The sequence below is a fragment of the Zophobas morio genome, unplaced genomic scaffold (assembly GCF_036711695.1).
Source record: "Zophobas morio isolate AGI-343-1 ecotype UQ-CSIRO unplaced genomic scaffold, CSIRO_AGI_Zmor_V1 ptg000030l, whole genome shotgun sequence".
Classification (NCBI taxonomy): domain Eukaryota; kingdom Metazoa; phylum Arthropoda; class Insecta; order Coleoptera; family Tenebrionidae; genus Zophobas; species Zophobas morio.
The window spans coordinates 5,294,682-5,307,050 of record NW_026972135.1 but is presented as its reverse complement, the minus strand read 5'-3'; the positions used below and the strand labels follow the sequence as shown (position 1 = coordinate 5,307,050).

Here is a 12,369-nt window from a genome sequence, read left to right as displayed (position 1 = left end):
ATACATTGCTATTCAACAATAAATAACTTATGTATTTGGCGTTTTAATCATTATATTTTCGTTGTGTAAAGAGATTTTTATTTATAAACGTCTAGGAAGAGCGGACAATTTGGGCAATTTTTACCCACGCCGGGTGGTAAACATCCAGGATGACTGTAAATTTGATGTTTCCGAAGATGTCATTTGAATGTTAATTTGACGTTTACATGTCAGGAGGCCAAAAATAAATTTACCTTATCCGACGAAGTTATATTTCTTTCGCCATCTGTTGCTTGTCCAGCCCGGTTCCCTGGAATTATATTTTCTTCGGTATTTCCCTTAATTTGATGACTGTCTTCAGATAGGGCAACTTGCTTGTTTGGAGTGTCTTCTATTCCTGTTAGATCCGTCCGCTAAAAATAATTTAATTAACAAAGTTATTATCGCGTTTCTGCCAAAATATTGTTAAAATTAGCTAAACTAATTTTAACAATTAACTACAATAATTATGAAACTAAAGTTTCAAGAGTTTGATCATTTTTCTTAGAGCTGAAATAATGGACCGTGAATAAGAAACATGAAATTTTCGAGAAGATGACATTATCTGGTAAAAAAATTGATCTGAACAGATGCTGCACAAAAAATGAAAAATTTGACATTTTTCTTAATACGTTTTTTACCTTCTCTGGTAAAATTGTTTAGTTTTAATTAATTTTTAGACTATAATACAATACAATGCTATACTATGTTGCCTACGTTGAATATTGAAGTTCAGGTACTTGTCTTTGTAAAAATGTAATAAGTAAATTGGAAATAGAAATTAATAACCAAATGAATTTGAGGACAGTTTTGATAGATCCAAATTTATAATACCTTTAATGCAGAAGTAGTATTCTCCTCGGGTTGCGGGGTGTGTAGCAACTTTTCTTGGTTTCTTCGTCTTTTTTGTTCTATCTTACGTTCTAATTCCTCTTTTAATGTTCTGATTTCTTCGTCGAAGTCCATGGCGACAAATTTGAATGTGTATGCTGAGAAAAATATCAATCAGTCAAGTAAACTAATGACGGTCAGAAAAAATGGATACAAATTTGTGTCATTTTTCGACAATAAAGCTAAAAATGAATTATACTAAGTAAAACACTTGATAAAAATGACTCATGTTGTCAAAAGTGGGAATCGTGATCATAGAATCTGTACAGTAAAATAAATAAATAAATAAATTTTTTCGTCGTTTAAAAATTAAAATCAGAATGCCGACGATAGTTTTGCTTCGAGTCGGGAAGACTGAAGTGGTTTATATCTTTATTGAAAACTGACTTGATTTCTAAGGTAAACTCATAAAATTCTAAACCACTTTTACATGACTTTTTTAATATTTTTGAAAATAGAAAAATTTCTATAATTTAGAATCTGTCTCCAAAATTTGTAAAAGTAAATTTGATTTAAGTGTGGAAATGATGTAGGGGTTTAATAATGTGTTCATATTTTTAACGATACATATGCGGATTATTGTAAACAAAAGGTGAATCTCTTAGAAGCAAATTTTGGATTTAGTGGCGCTAGTAATATTTATGTTTTTGAGAACTGTACACAATTTGAAAAGCTTGAGAAGAGCGAATGGAAATCTTGTTCATATTTATGCACAGGGAAGAATGATGTAGATCTTTATCAACTAAAAATAATAATAATAATACTTTATTCCCAACAGGTAACAATACACCCGGTTACAGGGAAAAAACTAACAATGATTATGAACTAGTGCAGTAAATACAAAGAAAAGGAAAAAAAACTAGGTATATATAAAAAATTATTAACTAAAATAAAATGAAGTAGAAATAAGTTACTATCAGGATTTACCTCATATGAACGATATGACAAAAATTTCAGGAACTTGCGTTGGACGGATTCTATACTTTTATATGGATTTCGTAAATTGGAAAGCATATTTAGGATTATTTGCATTTGAAGATCCAGAAAAATAAATATTAAATTTGAGATTTTTTAGTGCTTATAAGTTTATAATGATAAGATGAATCTAAAACACAGTTTGTATTAAATGGGCTTAATTAGAATGCAGTGCCACTAGAACACAAATTCGGAGGTTTACCAGAGGTAGAAATGCAAGTTTTAGGTCAAGTTTTGCATATATTGGTCGAAGCAATTGCAAGTGACGATGGATGATTATTATGTATGTACAATAAAAAACATGCGTACATGCTTAATTCTGACTATCATCTTCTACTTACCCGTTGGATAGTGCACTAATTTTTGAAAGTTGCAATCACACAAAAACTTTTATAAAATACGATACAATTAAAGTATGTATTACTTTTTTTACTATAAATTTTAAATCATCCGTATTAAAATAATCACCAATTTTTTTAACTGCGTTCCTTAAATATTATATTCTAAAAGTGGGGTTAGCATATCTAATAAGTTAGTGTTATCAAAAGCAAGACCTTCAGGTTATGGAAAATCCAAAACCTGATAAATGGCTAATTTCATAAATTCTAGTGTTTGAATTTTAGGTTTCCAATTTTCATACGTAGATTTAGATTTATTAGCGCAAGTAGCAATGAAGTAAAGTAAAATACAGCAAACCAAAAATAAAGTGATCATTGCAAAATATGCTATTTAATTCTAACCGTATAAGCGAAAGTTTCACTCACATATTAACAAATTGCTAAACAGCAAATATTTTAGGGCGAACTAAATGACTATGAGATTAATTTAAAACAGAAGACAATATTCCTAAACTAATTTTTATTTTTGGGTAGATATTACAAGTAAATATTTTAAAAGCTAGATTTAAGATAACGATAAACATGAAGTGTTTATTGACGCTTTGGTTGAAAATTTTGCAATCAAATCACGACATTTTATCTTATTTAAGTTGTAATTCATATTTATTTACTTGTTTCCATTTGCGTCGTACTACCTAAGACATACCTAATCTTATTTCTAAGAATTGGTTTCGCACTTATTTATATTAAGTGCACTATAGAAATATTGAGCGTAAGCTAAGTAATATAGTAATTGAGTTCACTAGGCGATTTAGCACTTCCAAATTTTCTCGGCGTTTCACGACCCCTAGAAAGGGCCGTAGCTAAAGGGATGCGAAGGGATGCTAAGCCTCCCTTAGAGGAAAGTTTGTTTCGCCTAGTCTTAAAGACAAGTTATAATAACGCAATGTGAATTACAATAATAATAAAAAGTCAAATCGTCTTTAAAGGACAAGTTGAGGGAACGAACGGAAACAAAGACATTTCTAAAATAAAAAAACGGCGAATTGTTGTGTAAAGCCTGTGTAAATTCTTAATGTTTGCACAATTCATTGTAATGTTCAGAGATCTTTCTCTAGACAAAAAAATGTCTTAGCAGACAAAAGGCCAAATCTTTGTGCAGAAAATTTTGAAAAACATCTAATTTGTTATGCAAATTTTAACTATTTAGGATTTGAATCGCTGATAATGTGAAATGATAAAATATGTACAGGGTTAGTGTAAAGTCCCGGAACGGTCGAATAGCTTAGTTATTTTAAAAGTTCTTTTTCTTAAATTTGCTTTGGATATATATGTAGTTGACTTTGATTTTTTTTTTCTATTTTTTTGAATCCGTATAAATAAGCATGTCGATAATTTCTGAAATTAGTTTTTTATTCTGCACCAGAAAATGTCAATAAATTTGGGTGTTCTATTAAAACAAAAAAAAAATTAGGCGATCTTGTGTGTGAAACCGAAAGCGATAAATAAAGACAAAATATTGTAATCAAGTCGCCATGTTTAACTATACATCCACACCAAATTTCAAAATTATAGATCTGAAAGAGAACCAGACGTTGCGTAGAATTTGTTTTTCCTAAAACTTGCCATAAAACGCCTATTTTGCCATTTCCTGTCTAAATCCACAATTGTTATCGCTTTTGCCTTTTTTTTAAGTCTAAAATTCGCTCTTTATTTATAAGAAGTACCATTAGAATACAAATTTGGAGATCTACCCGAGGTAGAAATGCAAGTTTTAAGTCTGAAGTGTTGTACTGTACATATTGATAGAAGCAATGTAAGTTATAATAAATTCGTTAATGATTATTACGTACAATAAAAAATACGCGTACTGGTAAATTCTAACTGTAATTTTCAACTTACCCGTCAGGAAGTTCACTTATTTTTGAAATTTATAATCACAAAAACTTTTATGAAATATGTTTACAATTAACGTATTATTTTATTACGGTAAACTCTTAAGTCATCCGTATTACAATAATCAGCATTTTTTTTAATGTTGTTCCTTATATACTATATTCTAAAGGTGGGGTTAGCATATCTGATAAGTTTGTGTTTTCAAGAGAAACATCTTCAAGATCTGGAAACTCTAAAACCTGATAAATGACTAATGCCTGTTTGCACCAGTTCGGCTTAAAATTTAACCGCGGTTTAACTACTCTATATGAATTGCACCGCCATTTTTTAAACTTGAAGTCTGGTTTAAATTGAACAAAATTTAAACCGTAGAATAAGCTGAAGTTAAAGCTAAAACTGCACTTACAGACGTTGAAAACATGTCAGGTTATTGAGGTTATGATGTGATTGGATGTGATCACTGAAATCATATAGACTATATGATTTCAGTGATGTTTTCCTTTGACTCCACAGTTTAGTCGTAGTCAAAGAGTTTCCCACGTGACCCTCATGAACTAGTAATAAACATACATACGATAAGTAGTACGCAAGCTGGTATTCGATTATTTTTCTGGTTTAAATGCATATACATATAGATATAAGAAGAGTACAATAATATAATCATCAATTATGGAAATCGCAAATGCCATTTTCGAAGAAAATGAAGATATTGATGATTTATTTGTACTGGACTTTTTAGAGAATCGGATTCCACGCCAAATATACGAGCGATCTCATTATTTTGATACCTTGGATGAGGTTGCATTTCGCAGAAGATTTCGCCTGTCTAGAGAGAGTGTTTTATATATACTTGACATCATTCAAGAACACCTAGAATACCCCTATGATGTGAACAATTCCATTTCGCCAATAAACCAGTTATTGGTTTGTCTACGCCTGTTTTCCACTGGTGGACATCTTCAGAGTGTTGCTGATTTTGTTGGTATGCATGTATCTACGGTGTGCAGAATTGTAAAAAAAGTTTCTAATGCAATTGCAAGCAAATATCAACAATTCGTAGTTTTCCATGGAAATCAAGACACCCTGCGACAAAGACAGCAAAATTTTTTCAACATTGCATCTTTCCCACGACATGCTTTAGACTGCACTCACATTAAGATTCAGTCTCCAGGTGGTGAAGAAGCAGAAATATATAGGAATAGGAAAGGATATTTTTGAGTTAACACTCAGATGATCTGTGATAGTAAATTGAGGATATTAAATGTTGTAGCTCGATGGCCAGGTGCTACGCACGATGCTATAATTTTTAATAACAGCAGAGTGAATCATTCATTTGAAAACAATGAATTTAGAAATTGTATTTTATTGGGAGATAGTGGATATCCTATAAGAAATTATTTAATGACCCCTTTACTGCAACCTCATGCTCCTGCTGAGCATTTATACAATGAGAGCCATATTAGAACACGAAATGTCATAGAACGATGTTTTGGAATTTTGAAGCGAAGGTTTCCAATTTTGGCTTATGGTTGTGTTCAAGGTTATGTTAGATATACTGCCATCTGTCAAAATACTGTCAGAAACTACTACTGCAAAGGCGCTTTTACGGAAACAGTGGTTAATGTAACGCTTTGTTAAGCCGATAGCGGTGCAACGCTCATAGATCTTAAGCCCGGTTTAAACGAAAGCCAAGTTTAGTTAAACCAAAACTTTAAGCTAAACTGGTGCAAACGGGCATAATTTAATGTTTTCTCCATGTTTTTTTTTCATTTTTCATACGTACGCAGATTTAGATTTATTAACGCAAGTAGCAATAAAGAAAAGTAAAATAAAGCAAATAAGAGATCAAGTAGTAATATGTAATTTATGGCGGGGTGAATAGCTATAATACCTATAAATTTAACACAACAAACAATCTTCCTAAATTAATTTTTGTTGTTACTGATAACTATGGCGTACTAACTTCAGGTGTTTGTGGACGAAATACCATCGAATGATTATGAAGTATAGCTTAATGTACTTAAATGCTTAAATGAGAGTGAGTTTCTTTTAGTTTTTTGTTTAAACGTCGTAATAAATCAATAAACACGTCATCCACTGGTATATTGGACATAATTTACATTTTAAATTCATCGCTTTTTGGTTACATACTACAAGTAATTACTTATTTTAAAAGCTAGATTTAAGACAACGATAAACGTGAAGTGTTTATTGGCACCTTGGTTGAAAAATTTGCAATCAAATCAAGCGATTTTATCTTATTTAAGTAATAATTCATATTTATCTACTTGTTTCCATTTGCGTCATATAGCTAAGATATGATCTATTTTCCAGGAATTGGTTTCTCAATTCATTCATATTCAGTACAGTACAGAAATACAAAACAACATTGGCAGTCAAATAGCAAATACTTATTACATGCTAAAACTTTTTGTACATCTTCTCCTGATATTTTTTAATTATAAAAAAAAAAAAAATAATCGCCGGAAACTTGTCACCATTTTGTCGAAAATTTATTGGTGCTTTTGACGGCTGACACAGAAACCGAAATTAAACAGAAATCCTTATGTAACAAATCTCCCAAGTTCAAAGACATTGTGCTCCAACATGATTATTACCTCATCGACGTCAGTGGAATATGGTTAAGTCTTTTCTTAAATTTGAAATTTTAAAATTTTTTTAACGTGAAAATTTGATAGCTCTATTGAGTACTTATTGATTAAACTTAAGATAAACTCAAAGGAAATTCACGTAGGTACTTTGTACAGACCACCTGATACCAATTTTAACAATCTAAATTTGCTAATTTCTCATATCTTGTTTGGCACATCACGTAACGTTTCAAGCATCAACGAAAAAATAGAATATGTACACAAGGTTAACAATCTTGAAGTTATATTCGATTCTGAATTAACATTTTCCTCCCATGTGCCTCATATCTGTAGAGAGTGTTACCCAAAATTTAGGCAACTTATTCCTCTAAAACATATTCTAAATGAAAAAAACTAAACTTTTACTTATAAATTCGTTGATTTTATAATATACCTTCGCACTTCCAAGAAGTTTTCAAAGTTAATGCTTGGTGTGGAATTGATGGTAACCACGTCATTGGTCCATGCATCTAAATTTTTTAAAGAATATTATACCTCAACTGTTGGAAAACGTAAAGCTGGACATACGAAGAATAATTTGGTTTCAAAATGATGGTGCTCCCGCTCATTATCAGAGAGACGTTAGGAACTATTTACACAGAGCGTTTGAACCAAGGCTTATTGTTAGAGAAGAAGAGTTTGGCCTGCACGGAGCCCTAATCTAAATCCATTAGATTTTTTTCTTTGGGGGAAGGTGAAAAATGACGTTTATAGTGTCCCAATCGAAAATCAAAACCAGTTACGTGAAAGGATAATAGCGTCATGCAGATCTATAACTCCCGACTTGTGAGATAGAGATGATAGAAATATTGAATGTAGGATAAGACTTTGTGAAGATAGGGGAAGCAGGCGTTTTGAACATTTATTATAAATTCGTTTTCGTTGTAATCTGATCCACTAATAAATTGAGTATTTATTTTTCAATTTTGTCATTATTTGACATTGATATCTTTGTCATTTTTTTTCTGTGATTGCTATTTTTGCTTATTAAAAAAAAATAACTTGGACGAAGTCGTCTCTGGGGTGTATAATATGTTGCCTATGCAAAAATTGTCAGGCTTGAACAGATAAAATGAACACCCTGTATATATTTCTAAAATTAATCCGAGAATGACGCCTACAGTATGGAGTAGCTTAACTCCTATCTCTAAATCATGGAGCTCTGAACCCCACTTCAAGAAGACGAACTGTTCAAAATTTACTATGACCATCTATTATAAGTATCTTTCACTAATTCCATTTTTAATTACATGGTCATTAGCTTCAATGTTGGTAATAATTGCCATGAAGATTACCTTTATCATAATGAATCTTTTTCTCTTCAACCCGGAGTTTATTTAGAGGCTAGAGAAGACTCCCTAATCACCAACGATAATTGCCAACTAATAAGAGTTTACAGTAACATTAGTCATCCTGTTAGGAATCAACCGAATACGTAACTATAAATGATAGAAATTTTAGCACACCTTTCAATGTTAAATTAGAAGGAAGCGATTTGTTTAAATTGAATTGAACAGGCACTGCCTTTACTAGCCAGTCTGTGTTAGAACCACATGAAAGTTTATATTCTATTGTCCATTCAAATTATTTACCGTCTTTTAATTTAAATTCAGATATATGTTTAAATAAGTCAAAACTTGTTAACGATACTGATCTCTCATTGTATGTCACAACACTGTAGAAGATTCATGACTATCATCAGTTAAACTTAGCTAATAAAAGTCTTAAAGAAGTGACATCTCTTATCGAAGAGAACGAAAGAAATGCTGTCCACTCATCTACACTAACCCATTATTCATTTCTATTTTATATGTTTATCATCCTAATACCATTTTATATCATATACAGGGTGCCGCATCCAAATCTGAAGCAATCCAGCAATATTGTCTTCAGATTTCAACTCAAATGCTAATCAACACGCGTAGGAATTTTGAAGATCGGCTTACTTACTGTACAGCTGCAGACAGCAGTCTTTTTGAGCAATTCTTGAAAATAGTGCCAATACTTCTCCAGATTCGTACAATATTTCATTACTTCATTCATCAACAATTGTTAAGTTTTGTTATTTGTAGTTATCTAAATGGTTCATTAAAAGGTTCTCTTCAAAAGCGCCAGCTGTTTTGATGGTAAATCTTATCATCACACAATAAGAAAAGGGGGCCCTCACTTTTTCATCTAATCGCAGTAGAACATGGCATTTTAATGAGATTTTACTAATAAAGACTAGACCAGCACCAGCAAGATAACCTAATAAAAGATTTTGTGCAATTTGTGCATTTATTCCGTTTAATTTATCCTACAATAATCATCAGACTGGATGAAATAATTCAGTTTGATTCGTTCGTTGATTTCAAAAAATAATTTTTAATTTCACTTTGACATTTGACTTCGACAGTGCGACGGAACATTTCGCGCCAAATCGGCTCGGGCGCGAATTTCAAAATACGATTTTTAAAACCTTTTTACAGTAAATGAGCGCGATGCAACGATTTGAAAAAAATACTGGCCGATAGCCCTCTTCGACCTCCACAAAGGCATCACTTAATAATAGCTTTAAAGTGATCTGGGGAGATATTATAAAATAAAAACTAATTTGCCATGTTAATTCCCTATGTCCAGATTAGGATGCGGCACCCTGTATTAAGTATACTACAGAAATATTGAGCGTAAGCTAAGTAATATAGTAATTGAGTTCACCAGGCGATTTAGCAATTTCATATTTTCTCGGCGTTTCACGACCCCTTGAGAGGGCTCTAGCTAAGCGAATGCCAAGGGATGCTAAGCGTCCCCTAGAGAAATGTTTGCTTCACCTAGTCTTAGACACGTATAATAACCCAATGTGAATTACAATAATAAAAAAAAGTCAAATCGTCTTTAAAGAACAAGTTGAGGGAACGAACGAAAAACAAAAACGTTTTTCAAATAAAAAACGGCGATTTGTTCTGTAAATCCTGTGGGAAAATTGTAAGTGTAAATTCTTAATGTTGCACAATTCAGTGTGATGTTGGGAGATTTTTCTCTAGACAAAAAATGTCTTAGCAGACAATAGGAAGCATTTTTCTGCAGAAAATTTTGAAAAACATAAACAACACAAATTTGTTATGCAGATTTAACTACATAGAATTAGAATCGTTGATTATGTGAAATAACAAAATAAATATAGGGTTAGTATAAAGTCTGGGAACGGTCGAATAGCTTCGTTATTTGAAAAGTTTTTTTTCTGAAATTTGCTTTGGATATTACAATATTTATTTATCATCGGAAATCCCGGATAGGTTTTATTGTACTTCAGGGGCGAGGGAGGTTCTATCGAAACAATTTTCGACCAATTTTTTTTCTATTTTTTTGAATCAGTAGAAATAAATATGTTGATAATTCTGAAATTAGTTTTTTATTTTACATCAGAAAATGTTAAAAAATCTGGGTGTTATATTAAAAAAAAAAAAATAGGCGGTCTTGTGTGTGAAACCGAAAGTGAAAAAAAAATGAAAAATATTGTTATCAAGTCGCCAGTTTAACTATACATCCACACCAAATTTCCAAATTATAGATCTGAAAGAGAACCAGACGTTGTGTAAAATTTGTTTTTCCTAAAACTTGCCTGTTTTGCCATTTTCGTGTCTAAATCCACAATTGTTATCGCTTATTTTGGCATTTTTAGTCTCAAATTCGCTCTTTATTTATAAGAAGTACCATTAGAACACAAATTTGGAGATCTACCCGAGGTAGCAATGTACGCTAATTTAATGATTATTATAAAAAATAAAAAATACGCGTACCTACATGGTAATTTCTAACTGTAATTTTCAACTTACCTGTCAGGAAGTTCACTTATTTTTGAAATTTATAATCACAAAAAACTTTTATAAAATATGTTTACAATTAAAGTATTACTTTATTACGGTAAACTTTTAAATCATCCTACAATTATCACCAACTTTTTAATCTTGTTCCTTATATACTATTTTGTAAAGGTGGGGTTAACATATCTGATAAGTTGGTGTTATCAAGAGCAAGACTTTTCAAATTATGAAAAAAAAAACATTATCTGATAAATGGCTAATTTAATGTTTTCTCCACCGTTCATGGCTTATAATGTATAAATATTTTTCGTACGTAGATTTAGATTTATTAAAACAACTAGCAATAAAGTAAAATAAAATAAAGCAAACAGGAGATCAAGTAATCTATACTTCTATACTTCTATAATAAAGCTGAAGCTTTTGTTTAATTGAACGCGCTAATCTCAGAAACTACTGGTTCGAATTCAAAAAATCTTTTTGTGTTGGATAGTTTATGTATCGTATCTACATATAGGCTATACCGGGTGTCTGGAAAATGGCGGATTAACTTTCCGCTACGCTCTTAACAATCAACTGGTGAGTCTGGGAAAAATAGTAAAAAAAATCCTTCTCACATTTTGGGTGAGTTATAATGATTTTAATATTGCTTCTTTTGCTATGTTTAACAACTAAACCACTCATTCATTATCGGAATAACTAGTAAAACTTTTAGTTAATATTTTTCTCGCCCATGACCATGTTTAATTACCTTTTCAGTTACATTGCACAAAGATATGGCTGTGTTGTTTTTGTAATAATTTGATAAAATTCCATTTGATAACAATGTTTGCCTGATATAAAGCGAAGGTGGATTTCAGTCACCATCGTTACTGTAGGAAACGAGATAGTAAGCCGGAGGTATTCACGCATTAGGTGTGTACAGTGTTGCCAATTTTACTTTTATAAAATCACGTTTTTTTCGTTATCTGCATTATAAAGAATTTTTTTATTATTTTTTTGGGACTCCCGAAACCCCGTATATAACGTACTGAAGAGTTAATCAGGCATTTTCCAGACAGCCGGTATAACATCACGCTACGATCATTAGCAGCGAAGTAGCAATGAAAAATTCGGAAAAACGGGAAAATTATTCCTCCTTTGACAGCTTCCGTTGCTTACGCTGCTTAAACGGTTAAAGTTACGTAAAAATCATGTGTGACGAAATTGTTCCCCTCTAAAAGTTCTAAAGAAAAGTCCCCGACAGCATATGCCTATCTTTTAAGGTCGATTCAGTATAATCATTTTTATGGTAATGAAATTTGTTCTAAAATAATAATGCATTATGTATAAAATTCTCGCGTCACAGTGTTTGTAACCGAACTCCTCCGAAACGGGTTGACCGATTTGTATGAAATTTTTTACTTATATTCGGTAGGTCTGAGAATAGGTTGTAAACTATTTTTTATACCCCTAAGTGGTAAGGGTGGCCCACCCTAAAAAATTTGTGTCTATTTTTTGGACAAAATTTTTTATTTTTTAAGATTTGGCATCAAAAAATACACATAACCCTAAATTTTCACCTTTCTACCACCGACCCCCATTTTTTAATCGTCTGTATAAAATCAATTGCTGTTCCTGTTAGTCTCGCTAAGACTCAAAAACGGTTTGACCGATTTGAAGAATTTTTTATATTATGGGGATGGTTCATAAATAAAAAAATAGGGAAAACTTAAAAGAACAGCTAAAAAATAAAAAAATTCTAAAAGTTTTGTATGGGAATCGCCACTTCGAATTAATTTCAATAGTTGGCGTTCCTGA

At 31.6% G+C, this 12,369-nt stretch overlaps 1 protein-coding gene across 3 annotated transcripts in view; it reads right to left on the bottom strand.

Annotated features, from left to right (window-relative positions):
- The window catches only part of LOC135138742 (uncharacterized), a 340,017-nt gene extending 329,333 nt beyond the window's left edge, over nucleotides 1–10,684 (bottom strand). For 2 of the 3 annotated variants that reach the window (XM_064068734.1, XM_064068737.1), the window contains exons 1-3: nucleotides 10,585–10,684; nucleotides 853–1,007; nucleotides 234–392 (exon numbers count right to left, since the gene is read on the bottom strand). In XM_064068734.1, the coding sequence (XP_063924804.1) occupies nucleotides 234–392; nucleotides 853–984 (291 nt within the window). In that variant the 5' untranslated portion in view covers nucleotides 985–1,007; nucleotides 10,585–10,684. Of the gene's footprint in view, nucleotides 1–233; nucleotides 393–852; nucleotides 1,008–4,124; nucleotides 4,225–10,584 lie in introns of those variants that run through there. The other variant, XM_064068736.1, reaches the window with a different exon arrangement.
- Between the last annotated feature and the right edge of the window lie 1,685 nt (nucleotides 10,685–12,369).